We start from the raw sequence: 15,104 nt of genomic DNA, 5'->3' as shown, positions 1-15,104 counted from the left end.
TTTGTTTAGTTGGTTGGTTTTTGTACCAATTTCCAAGAGTAGATCGATCTCATGGTTCAAGAACAAGTTTGTGGTTGGAATGAGCCCTCCCCCCCCAGGGCCAAATCTGAATCTGAACTGGTCTTGTGGGCTCAGCTTGGACCCCACCCGACCCAACTCCCCCACCTCCACTTTCTCTGTGAGCAGCCAGCCCCACCTGCATTGCACTCTTTCTTGGGAAACTGTCAGAGTTCATGGCCACCAGGCAGATGACAGCTGACCTCAGTGTGTTCTGAGACTTTTGCTGAATAGCTCCAGGCTCAGCATTGGCACCAAACTAGAATTTACATTGACCTGGTGACCACAACTCTTCCCACTCTACTGACTCCCTGAGACCCTGCCTCACCCAACGTGTACCACACAAGGCTTTATCAGTGGCTGAACCTTAAGGGAGCCAGCAGGTGACAACAGACCTCGGGGTGTCCTGGCTTTTTATAGAGCTACCCCAGGCCAAGTACTGGTGGCAGATGTCCTCGGTTCGCAGCGTGGCCTCTCCCACACACCTCTAGGTTTAACACAAGCAGCAAACAATCATGTTACACTTTATAGCTCCTACCAGGTAGTCCCCAGCTGGTCACAGGCAATGGATGACCTGGGCCTGTACTGGAGTCCCTCCCAAGAGGCCCCAGAACAAACATACTTGGAAGTTGGCATCAGATCACAGCAGAGCACCGTTAATTAGCCCCACGAGTGGCACACACAAAAGGCAGTCTCAACAGGCACCAGAGCCTACTCGGGTAAATCCCAGTCAATAGCGTAAGCCTTGAACACAGCAACCTGTGGTTGTGGACATGGCCAAACCCCACAGCCAGTCAGCCTGAGTGTCAGTCCGACCTACTGACATGCCAATAGCTATCAAAACTCAACTATAACAGGAGGACACACAAGGGACACTCCTGGGGCACCCAGAGCAGGTGACCAGGGAGACTGCCAGTGCACCTACTATATAAGGCCACCTGGCCAAGAGTGGGAGACATAGCAGATCTACTCAATACAAACAAAGAGAGGAAGCCAAAATGAGGAAACAAAGAAATGCGTCCCAAGTGAAAGAACAAGAGAAAACTCCAAGAAAAAAACTAAATGAAATGGAGGCAGGCAACCTACCAGAGGCAGAGTTCAAAATAATGGTTATAAGGATGCTCAAGGAACTTAGTGAGAACTTCAACAAAGAGATAGCAAGCATAAAAAAAGGACATAGAAACCATAAAAAAGACCACTCAGAAGTGGAGAATACAATAACTGAAACGAAGAAGGCACTAGAAGGAATCACCAGCAGACTAGATGAAGTAGAGGATGAAATGAGCGATTTGAAAGACAAGGTAGCAGAAAACACCCAATCGGAGGAGCATAAAGAAAAAAGACTTTTAAAAAATGAGGATAGTTTAAGAGACTTCTGGGACAACATCAAGCATAACAACATTTGTATAATAGCAGTACCAGAAGAAGAGAGAAAGCAAGGGATTGAAAACCTATTTGAAGAAATAATGACTGAAAACTTTCCTAACCTGGCAAAGGAAATAGACATACCAGCCCAGGAAGTGCAGAGAGTCCCAAACAAGATGAACCCAAACAGGCCCACAGCAAGACACATCGTAATTAGAATGGCAAAGGTTAAAAATGAAGAGAGAATCTTAAAAGCACCAAGAAAAAGGCAACTAGTAACTTATAAGAGAGCTCCCATAAGATTGTCACCTGATTTCTCAACAGAAACTTTGCAGGCCAGAAGGAAGTGGCACAAAATATTCAATGTGATAAAAAAGCAAGGACCTACGACCAAGACTACTCTACCCAGCAAGATTATCATTTAAAATTGAAGGACAGATAAAGAGCTTCCCAGACAAGAAAAAGCTAAAGGAGTTCATCACTATCAAACTAGTATTACAAGGAATCTTAGAGGGACTTCTTTAAGATGGAAATATAAATTAAAAATTATGAATAATAAAATGGTAATAACTACATATCTATCAAACAATTAATTTCCATGTAAATGGATTAAATGTTCAAATCAAAAGACATAGGAGGGCTGAAAGTTTAAGAAAACAAACTCTTACATACTCTGCCTACAAGAGACTCACTTCAGATTGAAAGACACACACAGACGGAAAGGAAGGGATGGATAAAAAGTATTTAATAAGAATAGAAATTAAAAAAAAAAAGAAAGAAAAGCTGGGGTAGCAAGATTTATACCAGACAAAATAGACTTTAAAACAAAGGCTAGCACAAGAGACAGAGAAGGACCAGTAATCCCACTTCTGGGTATTTATTCAAAGAAACCCAAATGCTACTTCGAGAGGACATGTGTATCCATATATTCATTGCAGCATTGTTTACAGTGACCAAGATGTGGAGGCAGCCTGGGTGTCTGTCAATGGAAGAATGGATCAAGAGGAGGTGGTACATATACAATATACAATGGAATATTGCTCGGCCAGGGACGGGAATGGGTTATTTCCATCTGTGGCAGCATGGATGGACCTGGAGAGTATGGATCTGTGCTGTGTGTTGTATCAGACAGAGAAGGACAGATGCAATGTGATTTTGCTTATATGTGGAATCTAAATAACAAAATAAATAAAGAAAACAGAAACAAACTCATAGATACAGAAAACATTTTGATGGTTGCCAGATGGGAGGGGTTTGGAGGTGGGGGTGAAAAAAGGGAAAGGGATTAAGAAGTAAAAATTGGTTGCTTCAAAGTAATTATGGGGATGTAAGGTATGGCATAAGGAACATAGTCGATAATATTGTAATAACTATGTATGGTGGTGTCAGATGGCTACTAGATTTGTTGGGGTGATAGATGGGAGGGGGCTGGGGGCAGGGTGAAAAAGGTGAAGGGATAAAGAAGTACAGATTGGTAGTTATAAAATAATCATGGGGATGTAAAATAAAGCATAGGGAATATAATTAATAATACGGTAATAACTATGTATAGTGCCAGCTGAATACTAGACTAGTCAGGGGGATCTCTTCTTAAATTATATAAAATGTCTAACCACTATGTTGTACACCTGAAATTAATATAAAATAATATTGAATGTCAACTATAATTGAAAAAAATTTTTAAATTAACTGGGAGTTTAGTCATAAGGAAAAACAAGAACTTGATACCTAAATATGACCCAGCAGCAAACAACAAAAAGAGTAAGCTAAGCCAAAATATATGCATAGAGTTAATGAGGTATGGAACCTTGGTATTGGGTGATCATGGACATATAAAATGGCCTGGAAACTTCTCAAGAATATAAAAGATCAAAAAATAATTAGAAAACAGGGAACTGGGAACAAGCAATGGTAATTTCTGGTTTGCCTTTCCAATTTCTTCTACATCACACAGAGATAAGGAGTGATTCATAATTACCTCCTTCCATACCTGAGTTATTTCACTGGATACTGTCAAGAACCACATAGATAAGTAAAGTACTAAATTAGTTTTAATAAAATGTATTCAGAATTCCCAAGCCAAAGAAATTGGAGGAAGTCTTAGCCAGTGAGGTCAGCTGGTCTGTGAACATCTGTCACCTATTTGTTGAGAACATACTATGTTCCAACAGGAAAAGTAGTCCAGGCGTCCAGATCTGCTTCTAGGGAAAATCTAAACTGCCCAGGAGTCAGATTGCTACAATTTGAGCACCATTGTTAAGCGTCTAGATTTCTGAATGTATTACAATGTTATATTTTCAAATCTTTCACTGATGAGAGTGGAAAGATCCTGCTCCTCCTCTCAGTTCAACCTCTGAATCATCTGGAGTAATCAGGTAACCTGGCTGAGCCTCTGTAAAATTGGGATAATAATGCCCGATTTCTATTCTCTACTTCATAGTGATATTCCTAGTGTTTAAGCAAAAAAATGTTAATTAATGAGAGTTCTTTGAATTTGAAACTGCTGGGACATCTGACGTAGCACGACAACACATGGCAGGGTTAATGTCGTTTGCACTTGATCATTTTGGTATTTATATTAAATTTTTATAAAGCTGTATTTATATTCATAGACAAGTCAATTCCCCATTATCTATTTTTAAATATTTATTCATGTCCATTTTTGAACTGAGGCTGAATTCTTTCAGCATCTCAGCCCATTTTTAGGGCGGGTTGTCACTGGAAAGTGCGATGTTTGGCATTCCAGGTCATTTAATATTTGCCTCAGGCAAACATTCGAGGAAGGGCACTTCCCAGAAAGTTTTCACCTGTGCCTTTTACCTTCCTTCTCTTCTGCTCACTCCTTGAGTCTTCAGCTGGCCCCTACACTACTCTTTCTTTAACTTGAGTGCCGTCTTTGCAACTCTTTTGTCTCTCCCTTTCACCCTTCAGCATGACATTCCTCTCTCTCCAGTCAGCCCCACCCAACCCACTCTTGTCTCCCCTGTCATGGTTCTTTCCCTCCCACCAGTGGTTTTGTGGGAATTGCTGCCCTGGCCTCTGGGATGTCTGCTCAGCAGCCCATGGCGCTCCCATCTGGGGGTCAGTCCACAGCTCTGCTAGTTCTCCTTATTTGCTGGTAGGATGAGACGGAAGACAGTCAGCCAGTGTCTCTCCCCACCCCCACCCCATCATCTGTGTTCGACCCCACTCCAGTCTCTGGACTCCATGGCCGCTGTCATTACTGCATGGGATAGTGAGATGGGAATGTCAGATGATTTGGAGACATGTTTCAATACTAATCTGAAGCCAGCAGGCCTCATCACCAGTACCTACTGACACCGATGTGGAAGCATGACTTTTCCTAGAATGGATTATGGAAGACATTTCAGCAGGCATTCAGCAGTTCCCCGAGTGAGAGGAGAACAACCCTGTCCTGTAGGAGTTCTCAGCTGCAGTCTTTAAACAAGCACGAGTTTTCCCTTCCTTTGGGGGTTTGGGTCAGTCAAGATGGTAGTAGAGTTAAGATGTCAGGGACAGGCCTAAGTTCAAGGTCCTAAAATGTGAGGGAGGGCGCATTGCTGAGTTCATGGAGTCAGGTGAGCCTCATTCTGTGGGGGGGGTCCCCAAACCACACTCAGGCTCAGTGATTCACTAGAAGGAATCACAGAACTCAGAAAAGTTTTTACCGTGTTTCTCTGAAAATAAGACCTAGCCGGACAATCAGCTCTAATGCGTCTTTTGGAGCAAAAATTAATATAAGACCCGGTCTTACTTTACTATAATATAAGACCGGGTATAATATAATATAATAATATAATACCGGGTCTTATATTAATTTTTGCTCCAAAAGACGCATTAGAGCTGATTGTCCGGCTAGGTCTTATTTTCGGGGAAACAGGGTACTATACTCGTGCTTACGTTTTATTACAGCAAGAGGATACCAGTTAAAATCAGCAGAGGGAAGAGGTGCATGGGGCCTAGTCTAGGAGAATCCAGGCACAAGCTTCCAGGTGTCCCCGCCCAGCAATGTCACACAGGTGTGCTTAATTTTTCCCGCAAAAAATTGTGACAACGCAAACAACGTGTTATGAATCAGGGAGGCTCACCTGAATCTTGGTGTCCGCGGTGTTTATTGGAGTCAGTCACATAATCACGCCACGGCTGTATGACTAACTTCAGCTGCTCAGACTCCAGCCCCCAGGGCAAACATAGGTGTTTAGCATCAATCTCATTGTTGGCATAAACTATGTGGTGACACTGTGCCCTGTGGCCCAATGCCTCAGGCATACACAACACTCTTACCGCCCAGAATATTACATGGCTCAGAGCTCATCTCTTAGGAGCCAGTCTTAAAAACACGTCTTTCTTGGGACTGCAGGCCTTGAGTACCCAGGCCTGCTGAGGTTAGCTTCCCTGCACGCGTTCCCAGGGTCAAGACACTGGAAGGCTGTGACCACCTGACAGCACTGGTTACACCTCACCTGTTATCTTTCAAAAGTCCTCTCTACCTTCCACACAGTCATTCTGATTCATAATAACCATTGAACTATTTTAAAAGCAGCAGGCCCTCTCCAGGCAGGACACATCATCATCACCACCATAATCACTGTCCTCAGAAATCACTCTAACTCAGGGGCGGGGCCTGGGAGTGAGCCCTTCATGCCCCCCTGTGATCTCAGAGCAGGTCAGAAGTGCCTTGTTGCAGATTCTGGAGACAAAGACAATTTCAGAGCAGAGCGTCTCCGGTGCACACGGGCATGTAACCCTGTCCTCATCTTTCTCTCTCTCCCTCTCCCCGGCAGTGGCTCCGAAACCCAGGCCCTCAGCACGAGAAGCGGACTCTGTTCGGAGACATGGTGTGCTTCTTGTTCATAACCCCACTGGCCACCATCTCAGGCTGGCTCTGCCTGCGGGGCGCCGTGGACCACCTGCACTTTAGTAGCCGGCTCGAGGCCGTCGGGCTCATTGCACTCACTGTCGCACTCTTCACTATTTACCTCTTTTGGACACTAGTAAGTATGGCCCGTGGCCCCGGGGTCAGGCCAACTAGAGCCGGCCACCCCATGGTTTGCACAGCCTTCCTTCTTGTCTGTAGCACGTCTCACCTGCCCAGTAGAAGACAGACCTTCAAATGCTGGCTAGAGTGTGTGATTGGTTTGTTACTACACGGGAGTGAGTGTGTGTGTGTGTGTGTGTGTGTGTGTGAGTGAATCGCAGATCAAATAAAGAAAAAACCCCTGCTTCTGAGAGCTCATCAGTCAAAGACACCGCCCTAGACATCTCTGTCCTCTGGTAGACTAGTCTCCATCTGTTAGGAGGCAGGACGTTTTCCTCCTCTCATTTGTGCTTCTCACTTCTGCTGGGATTGTGGTGTGTTATGAATGGTGCACCTGGCTGCTGCTGCTGTCACTGCCTGCACAGAGCACGACCCCTCCTGCTGGTGGTTTCCTTCTCACGTCCAGACACGGCCCAAAGTCTTTGTTGGGTGTGGAGCTGCCCTTTGCCTGGTGATTATTCTGTGCTTCGGGATATTGACTCTGCTGCCCATAAAAACACTAATTTATCCGGCCGAGAAGCCACCACCAAAGAAAAACCATTTCCCAATAAGTGTTCCTACTGTATACGAGAAAGAATTTTTAAACATCCCTGTCTTTTCATATTTTTAACTCACAAAGTAAACTGATTGCTCGGGCACCCATTGGCAGCACCTACAAAATGCAGCATTTGAACTCTATGCTTCCCTCTGGGACCTGCAGGGAAGGACATCACTATCTAGAATATTTTCAGAAACTGGGCCCCTGCTTCCTGGCATTACTCTTCTGTGCCTGCTTGTTTCTAATCTGAGCACATTCCATTGTTACTCAATATGTACTTCCTGTCTGAAGTGTGCCGTTCCCGTATCTCATAGCACAGTGTCACCATGTGGAAGCTTCCGTTGCTCACGGTTCTTCCCAAGCCCCCTCCCACCAGCAGCCATGTGTAGCACGCTGACCACGACCCCCTGCTCATTTCCCTCTTGTACCATCCCCCCACCCCCAGGTGAGAGTGCTCAGTCAGTGAGGGACACATTTCAGCCTCAAGAAGAGGAGCCTGACGGGAGCCTCAGTGAACAGGGAGTGTTCTGGTGCTTCTGACTTTTTCTGAGTCCTCTGGTTAAAATAGGCGGTCTGTTCCCAGCCTGATAAAGTCCCAAAGCAAAACTATTATTGCCTCCTTTAAAAGTCTTTGCTTCCAAAATGTATCCTCATTCATTACGAATCAAGCCATGAATCTGACTCAGAAGTCACAAGGTCAATGTGATGAAGAGAGTTCGAAATAAGTTAAACAGTCTAGCTAGCACCATCTAACGTCATTTCACCGCCTCGAGCCTCAATGTCACCATCTATAAAGTGGGAATGGTCATAATACCCATCCTGCCACTTCTCCTGGTGTTATCAGATTTAAATGAAAGAGTACAGGGGAAATTACTCTGGAAAATGATTTTTTACCATGTATAGAGGTTTACTTGTCTGGTTTTTCTCAGAAGTGTTCCTGAGGTGAAAGTATAGACGTGAATGCTGGGCTTTCAAACCAACTGAAGGCCTTTTTGAAAACCTGCTTTATAAAGCATGCACTTACCTAACAAGAAAGAAAGAAGGGAGGGGGCGGGGCAGACGGAAGAAAGGAAGAAAAGAAAGAAAAAAATTACCTAGAGAAAAATGATGTGACCCTCCTCTATCTCCCATTCTAAGTGAAAGGAAGGTTTGTGTGGGAAAGGTTCCTGGAGTCGGCTCTTTCAGGACACTGATAATATACTTCATTTTAGAAATGTTTCAAGAGGCAGAACTGCATAGTAAAAAGTGCATGCGTTTAGAATCAACGGTCCCGTGTTTAAACCCAAGAGTTAGCATCCTAATAGCTGTGTAGCTTTCATCAGGGTACTTAACCTATCTGATCATCCTTCCCCTTCGTCAAAAACTGGAGGAAATGATTGCTGGCCCACGGGTCAATGGGCTATTACGAGGATTAGGTGGGATAACACGGGAACATGTATCATCAGAGCACCTGGCCATAGGCACGTTGATTTTCTTCCTGTGGCTTCCAGGGCCCCCAACTCCTGCAGCCCCCCAGCCCTCTATAAAATGCAAAGCATCTAGAGGGAAAGAAAGGCATTTCTGCCCTTTGACTGGTATGAAAAACATGCTGTGGCCGTCAGCTCAGCAATAGGTCACTGCATCCAGACTAACTCTTTCCCAGATAAATGCTGTACGGAGCTGCCCTGGCAAGAGCCGTAATTCAGAAGCTGACAGCACTTGGAAACTGCCCTCCAGCAGAAACCCACTGTAAACAAGCTGTCAAGGTTAAGGAGAATATGCTGTGAAAATGTCTGAGATAAACAAACAGTGGTGTCAGTCCCGGCCCCGCCCCGCTCCTCCGAGGGGCTTCCTGCAAGGGCCTCGCGGGGTGCTGTCCACAAGTGCCTTGCAGCTCCTCGCCCGCTCACTCGGCCACGAGGGCCCCGGCCTTGATACAAACTCAGGGAGTTCTGCCGAGGAACCTGCTGTGTGGAAACACAAGCATCTGCAACCCCGGAGGCTCGGGCCTCAGCCATCTCACTCCCAGAGCTCAGGAGAAGGGTGCTCCGGGAACGTCACTGTTTCTGTCACAGACCATTTGAAGTCCATGGACAGACACCGAGAGAGAGAAATGAGAACTGAGGCCACATTAAGTGGTAAGAAATTGTCCAAGTGGAGTTCACATAAGCCCCAGTTTAGAGGTGCAAGAATGGAGGCTCCGCGGTGCAGTGACCACAGAAGCCTGTCCGTGCAGTTGGTCCCTGGGGCAAACCGTGCACAGAAACTTCAGTTCAAGCACAGAATGACATGGATGAACCATCAGAAGCCTCTGGCTGACTCTCCGTCGGGAGGGTTAATGATGTAAATTCTCGTTACAAAGGGGGAAACCTCCCACAGAATACTGTCCCCACAAGGTTCACTGTGGAAGCACCCAGGGCAGCGTGAGGCTGTTTGCTGTGATCCCAGCTGGGCATTTCTCCGCCCGCGGCTGTTGTACTCCTTCCTGCACTGTCCTCTTCTCTTGGACTGGCAACCGGAGGTCAGAGAGCTGGGCCCGTTACTGGGAGGGGAACCAACAAGGCCCTGGACCCATGCATGTGCTTCACCCAGTCACACCATAACCTCCCGAGAGAAATGGCAGAATACAAATATGTAATGAGAAGATTTCCCAAAGCCTGCGGCCCCTTTACACCAAATCGTGGGCCAAGTCGATCACGTCCCTGCCTCTCCTTGTTCCATGCTTGTGACCACAACACTTTGTACACACCTTGGCCTTGATACCGTAGGAAGTGAATAGCCTCTGGGTGAAGAAATGAATGCACTTCAAGAAACCCATCCCACGAGGGGTCGTTTCATTTCAATAGTGGCCCCGAGCTCTTTTCTTCCTCCTCTCTCCTTAAAACTTTGGAAATTTCAGTAATACCTCAACAAAATCCCCAACATTACTACGCTGTAGCTTCCTTTTGGTTTATGCTTAGTTTTTCCCTCACTGCCTCTTTATTCCTCTACATCAAACCTCTTTTTTTCCCTCTTTTATTCCATTGCAGGGAGGGGGTGTCTTGGAGCTCCTAGAGACGGGAGCCGGCATTAATCCAGGGCCGCACACAGTGGTCCCTTCTGCCCCGGCCCAACTTCCTTTGTTTTCCCTGATACAGAGTCCTCTTCATATGATGCTTTTTCCGTATTGATTGGATTTGCCTGCGGACTGTGGTCGTTAACAGCAATTAAGGTAGATTAATGCATAATAAGATCTCATTTGTTTGTCTGAACAAATGGGCTGATTTTTGTTTTTCCTGCCAAGAAACCCGGAGACCTACTACGTCACTGACTCCCTGGGTTCCTTGAAGCCATGCTTCTCGGGCTGGAATGTACGGGGCCACCAGCTGGGGATCTTGTTCAAACGCACACTCTGATTCCTGGTCTGGGCTGAGCCCAGAATTCCAAGCAAGGCTCTAAAGAAAATAGCCAAACCTCTCCCCCCACCCCAACCCACCCCCACTTTCTTGTATTGAAGAAGGAATATCACAAAATTATCCTTTTCTTTCCCATACTTCACATGGGCCGAGAGCACGAATGCCTATGTGAGGCACTGTACTAAGTGCGTTACCTCAGGTATCATTGTTCACATGTTACAAACTAGGGGACTGAAACGTGGAGGCTGCAAACAACCCTCCCAAAGGTGCGGGGCCCCTCATGGAGGGTGGGGAGTCAGGCGCCGTGTGCCTGGCCCAGAGCCCAGGCCCGCTCCCCACCCTGTGAGGGGCCGCCCGCCAGCACCACAGCCAACCTGTCTGCTTACTCGCGCCGAGCAGAGCGGCTCGTTAACAGCGTGGATGACGGGACCCGTGCTTTGAAATCCAGCTCTCCTGTGCTGTTTCCAGTTTCCAGGCTTCTCACTGCCAAAGCTCTTCATTAGTGCTTCTCTGTGTTCCGCCTCTTCCCTGCATTTGACCCTGAACAGCAAGCCTTCCAGCCTGCCCCGCTCACTTTCCTGAGTAGCACCAAGCAGCAGCAGGACAGCATAGACAGAAGAGAATCAAGCTTGAAAGAAGGAAGGAAGGAAGGAAGGAAGGAAGAGAAGGGAAGGAGGGAGGGAGGGAAAGAGGAAGGAAAGATAAAAAGAAGGAAGGAAGGAAGGAAGGAAGGAAGGAAGGAAGAGAAGGGAAGGAGGGAGGGAGGGAAAGAGGAAGGAAAGATAAAAAGAAGGAAGGAAGGAAGGAAGGAAGGAAGGAAGGAAAGAAGGAAGGAAGGAAGGAGGGAAGGAAGGAAAGACGGACCATGATTCGCTTTGGCATGTTCAGGGCCTTTTGGAGAAAAGCACATCGGTGTGAGTTTGAAAGCTTATATTTTCATACCCAAATCTCTCTGGCACTCAGCCTGGCATTTGCTTTCTAGCTTCAGAAATTTGAGCGAGCGGCCTTGAATTTCATGATCCTGCCATAAAGACTAACAAGCTCTTTCTGATCAAGGGCCTGCACTCTCCCCTACTTGTAGAAACACTGAGCTCAAACCATCGGGTCAGCCCACTCTCTGACCACCATGGACCTGTACCAGGGTCACCACAATGCCCCCACCCCAGGTGGCTGAACAGCCCATACCTGGATAATTTGTCAACCTAAGTCCATGGATAATTTGCACCTTCCTTCCCAGGACTTATCTGGTCATCTGGATGCACTCAAATTGGATCCCACCCCCATTTTTCAAGGCAGTTTTCAAGGCAGAAGTACAGATGAAACCGAATTTCCTGAGCGGTCCTTCAATGCTTTACGCCAGCCTTCTCCAAAACAAACCACACACGTTATCCTCTCACTCCAGCGTATTTACCTGAGAAGCAAGCACTTTGGGGGCACAGTTGTGTCACAATTAACCATGAGTTTGCCACTCGCACTGCCATGTATTATATAAGAGAGGCTTAAGTCCGAAGCAGTGTCATAATTATAAAGCATCGTGTATTTCTTCACTCATCCATTCACTCCACAGACTCCACTGAGCACCTTCCCAGGTCCAGACCCTGTGACAGGTGCAGGGCATGCAAAGTGACTACCAGCCCTGCTCTCAGGATGCTTCAGTGCCAGGAGACAGAGAAACAAGTGCACTGACGTGCAGGGCAGTTGCTGCCATGCTGACGTGGGCACAAGGCGCTGGCTCAGGGAGGACTGGGCAGGGGAGTCGGTGCTCGTGCCAAAGCTGCCCCCCAGGAGCCCTAGAATGCTAGGGCCAGAGGCAGTTGGGGATCACTCACCACGGACACCCAGTACAGTTGTGCAGGTTGTCCACAGCAGTCTGACCGGTCCCTTCCTTTCATAGTGTGAATGAGGTCCTGTGACTTGTGCAGTATGCAACTTGCACAAGGGTACAGGAAGCCCTAGCATCCTCTCACTGAACAGAGAGAAACCTGAGGACCAGAAAGGCACATTGCCTGGTCCCACAGCTGGGCCAGGGCTGGTGCTGTACCCACTCCGCCCACTGCTTCCAGCCAACCTTCTTCATCAGTGAGGATTTGAGGCCTAAACACCACTACCCCCAAAATAAACCCAAACTCAGAAGGAATCTCATTTCCTATTGATATCCAGATTTTACCCACTATGAGGAGGAAGGAAGGAAGCCTCTCCGGGAGCCCTGCCGCGCGTCCACACACGGGTGTTCTTTGTTTGATGCCCAGTCTGCCAGCACTCAGCTGCTTGCAGGAGCAGTCTTACCCAGGGTGCCAGCCCCGTGCTACTGCTGCCAGCTGTTTGGCGCTGTTTGAAATGACATGTTTGTTTCTTGAATTGATTATCGGCTTCTGCTTACCTGAAACCTTCCCTTATTTTTCCTCTCCTAACCCCAGGTGTCATTTAGGTACCACTGTCGATTGTACAACGAATGGCGTCGGACCAATCAAAGGGTGATTCTCCTCATTCCAAAGTCTGTCAACGTACCTTCTAACCAGCAGTCCTTGCTGGGCCTCCATTCTGTCAAGAGGAACTCAAAGGAGACCATTGTTTGACATCTGTGTGGTTGGTTGGTTGATTCGTTGTTTGGGTTCGGACGTTTCTGCACTGGGGCCATGCACTGAGCCACCCCCAAACCGTTCCTGAAGCCCGTGGGTCTGAGAACATTCAGAGCCGTGTTAGCTCATCACCCTGAGCAACGAACTCTGCCAGAAGAAAGAAAATGCTGTTGAACTTCAAATTATGGATGCTGCAATCATATGATATTTGCTAAGCTGCCAAACATGTTCATTTAGCAGATACTGTATGGAATTTTCTTAACACCTCTTTAACATACAAGGAAGGTTGTCCTGCCAAGGATGCAATTCAATTCTTCCTTTTTTATTACTATTTCAAATATATACATATATATATATATACATATATATATATTAAACTTAGATGATAATCAAAATTGAAAAGCCAATGTTAAAACTGGTTTCTTGGTTTGGATGGATTTTGTTTGGGTTACTCTATTTGTTTCTGGTTTCTACTGTAGATTCTTTGGGGTCATTTGATAGCTTGAGTGGTCTTTTTCATCTCTTTCATGTCCCTTACTCAAGGGGACAGCATAACAGCTGCAGAACAAGTCATCTTTGAAGGGTGTTTTGTACTAAACGTCATTTAATTATTCAGATTTTAAAGGGGGAAAAAAGGTATGGCAGCTCTCCCCATAGTGAGCTGTTTATTTAAATTTCATTAAGGAGGAAAAAAAAAATTATGGTGAGACGCACGCTCCTTTCAACTTGTTTGGTACTGACAGCTGATAGAAGCTATTTTCTAATAATAAACATCCAGTGTGTGAAAGACAAACCCCACTGATTGCGATACTCTTTTTTTAAATCATAAAACCTATGAAGTTTCCCAAAGTAGATTTTAAAAAGAAAAAAAAGGAAAAAGGTTGGGGTCCTTTCTCCCATCTCATTTAGAGCATGTCTTCATTCTGCATTCGCAGTGACTTGGAAGATCGTTAGACATTTCTAGGAACCCTGGACCTGTTTTGCATATCAATTAGCATTCTCATTGCCCTGTTGGATTCCTAGCTTGACAGGTAGATGTGGCAAACAAGCCTGTCCTAGCGCTCTAGGACCCCTTTGTCTGAGTTTCAAAACAGGGGCGCCGCACACAGTGCCTTCCTCCCACCAGCCAGTTCTGTCGCAGGCTGAAACAGACTTTTTCTAAGGGCTCCCTGCCCCTCTTTCATCTATCGCTGTGTAAAGGGTATAAACTGCATCCTGCATCTGTGTGTCCCTTGAAGCCCGGGAGCAGATGTGTCGTCTGGGGAAAGCACTCGCTGGGGTCGGGGCTCAGGCGCCCACCCACCCATCCATGGCCAGCAGGAGAAGGCGGAGCGCAGCGTTGGGAAATGCTTAAAATCTGGATATCTAGAACGTGACCCACATTCTGACTATTCCTCCAGCATCTGCCTTATGCTCCCCAAGTGGGAGAGCAGCAAGTGCAAAAGGAACAGGCAGTGAGGAGGGTACTGATTTTTGTCTGCAGATTGATCAAGCCGATGCAGGTGTGGCCTTTGTCTCCAGAGCCCGTCACTCACAGACTGCGCCCTGTGCCGCCTGGGGAGGGAAACAGCTGTACTGCTCTCCGCAGCAACACTCAGAGGTGCTTTATGGCTTGTGACAATAGATTTCCTCCCCACATGCTTCCCTTCGACACTTCAATTCCAGTAATATACGTCTCAGTCCTTCTGTTTACTCAGCCCTGCTCACCCCTCTGGGCTGTCATTAGCCGCACCACTATCAACCGTTTCTTAATTGACCTTTTTAAATTGCTGGACGCCACTGGCTGCACGCAGCTGTCACACATTAAATTTCCAGAGCCAAGAGTCCAACTTGGTAGCTGGTGAATTGCAGCCCAGTAATACAGTTGATAAATGAGGTCCACCCAGCCTCGGCCCCTGTGCTAGGTTAACCAGTGACACCTCTCAACTGAATGGCACAAACCCTCATCAGAGGACCACACCCTTTCTCCTCCCTGCTTCCATGAATTAAGGAAGCAACAGATCTTCAGGCCTCATTTCCTGTTGCGTCGGTTGGACTGCAGAGAATTCCTGCTGTCTTGTTTCAAAGGATGAGACATAATGATGCAAAAGATCAAAAGCAGGCCAGTTTCCGGAAGTGCCAGGCTGCTGCACTGGGAAGCTTGGCACATTAGT

At 46.7% G+C, this 15,104-nt stretch overlaps 1 protein-coding gene across 3 annotated transcripts in view; it reads left to right on the top strand.

The window, feature by feature from the left end:
• The window catches only part of MARCHF3 (membrane associated ring-CH-type finger 3), a 142,971-nt gene extending 129,227 nt beyond the window's left edge, over positions 1–13,744 (top strand). For all 3 annotated transcript variants that reach the window (XM_033110782.1, XM_033110780.1, XM_033110781.1), the window contains exons 4-5: positions 6,207–6,416; positions 12,790–13,744. In XM_033110782.1, coding sequence (XP_032966673.1) covers positions 6,207–6,416; positions 12,790–12,948 — 369 coding nt within the window. In that variant the 3' untranslated portion in view covers positions 12,949–13,744. The remainder of the gene's footprint in view (positions 1–6,206; positions 6,417–12,789) is intronic.
• The last annotated feature ends 1,360 nt before the right edge of the window (positions 13,745–15,104 follow it).

This window comes from Rhinolophus ferrumequinum, chromosome 7 (genome assembly GCF_004115265.2).
Source record: "Rhinolophus ferrumequinum isolate MPI-CBG mRhiFer1 chromosome 7, mRhiFer1_v1.p, whole genome shotgun sequence".
NCBI classification, from domain to species: Eukaryota; Metazoa; Chordata; class Mammalia; order Chiroptera; family Rhinolophidae; genus Rhinolophus; species Rhinolophus ferrumequinum.
This window is presented reverse-complemented; position numbering and strand designations above follow the sequence as displayed.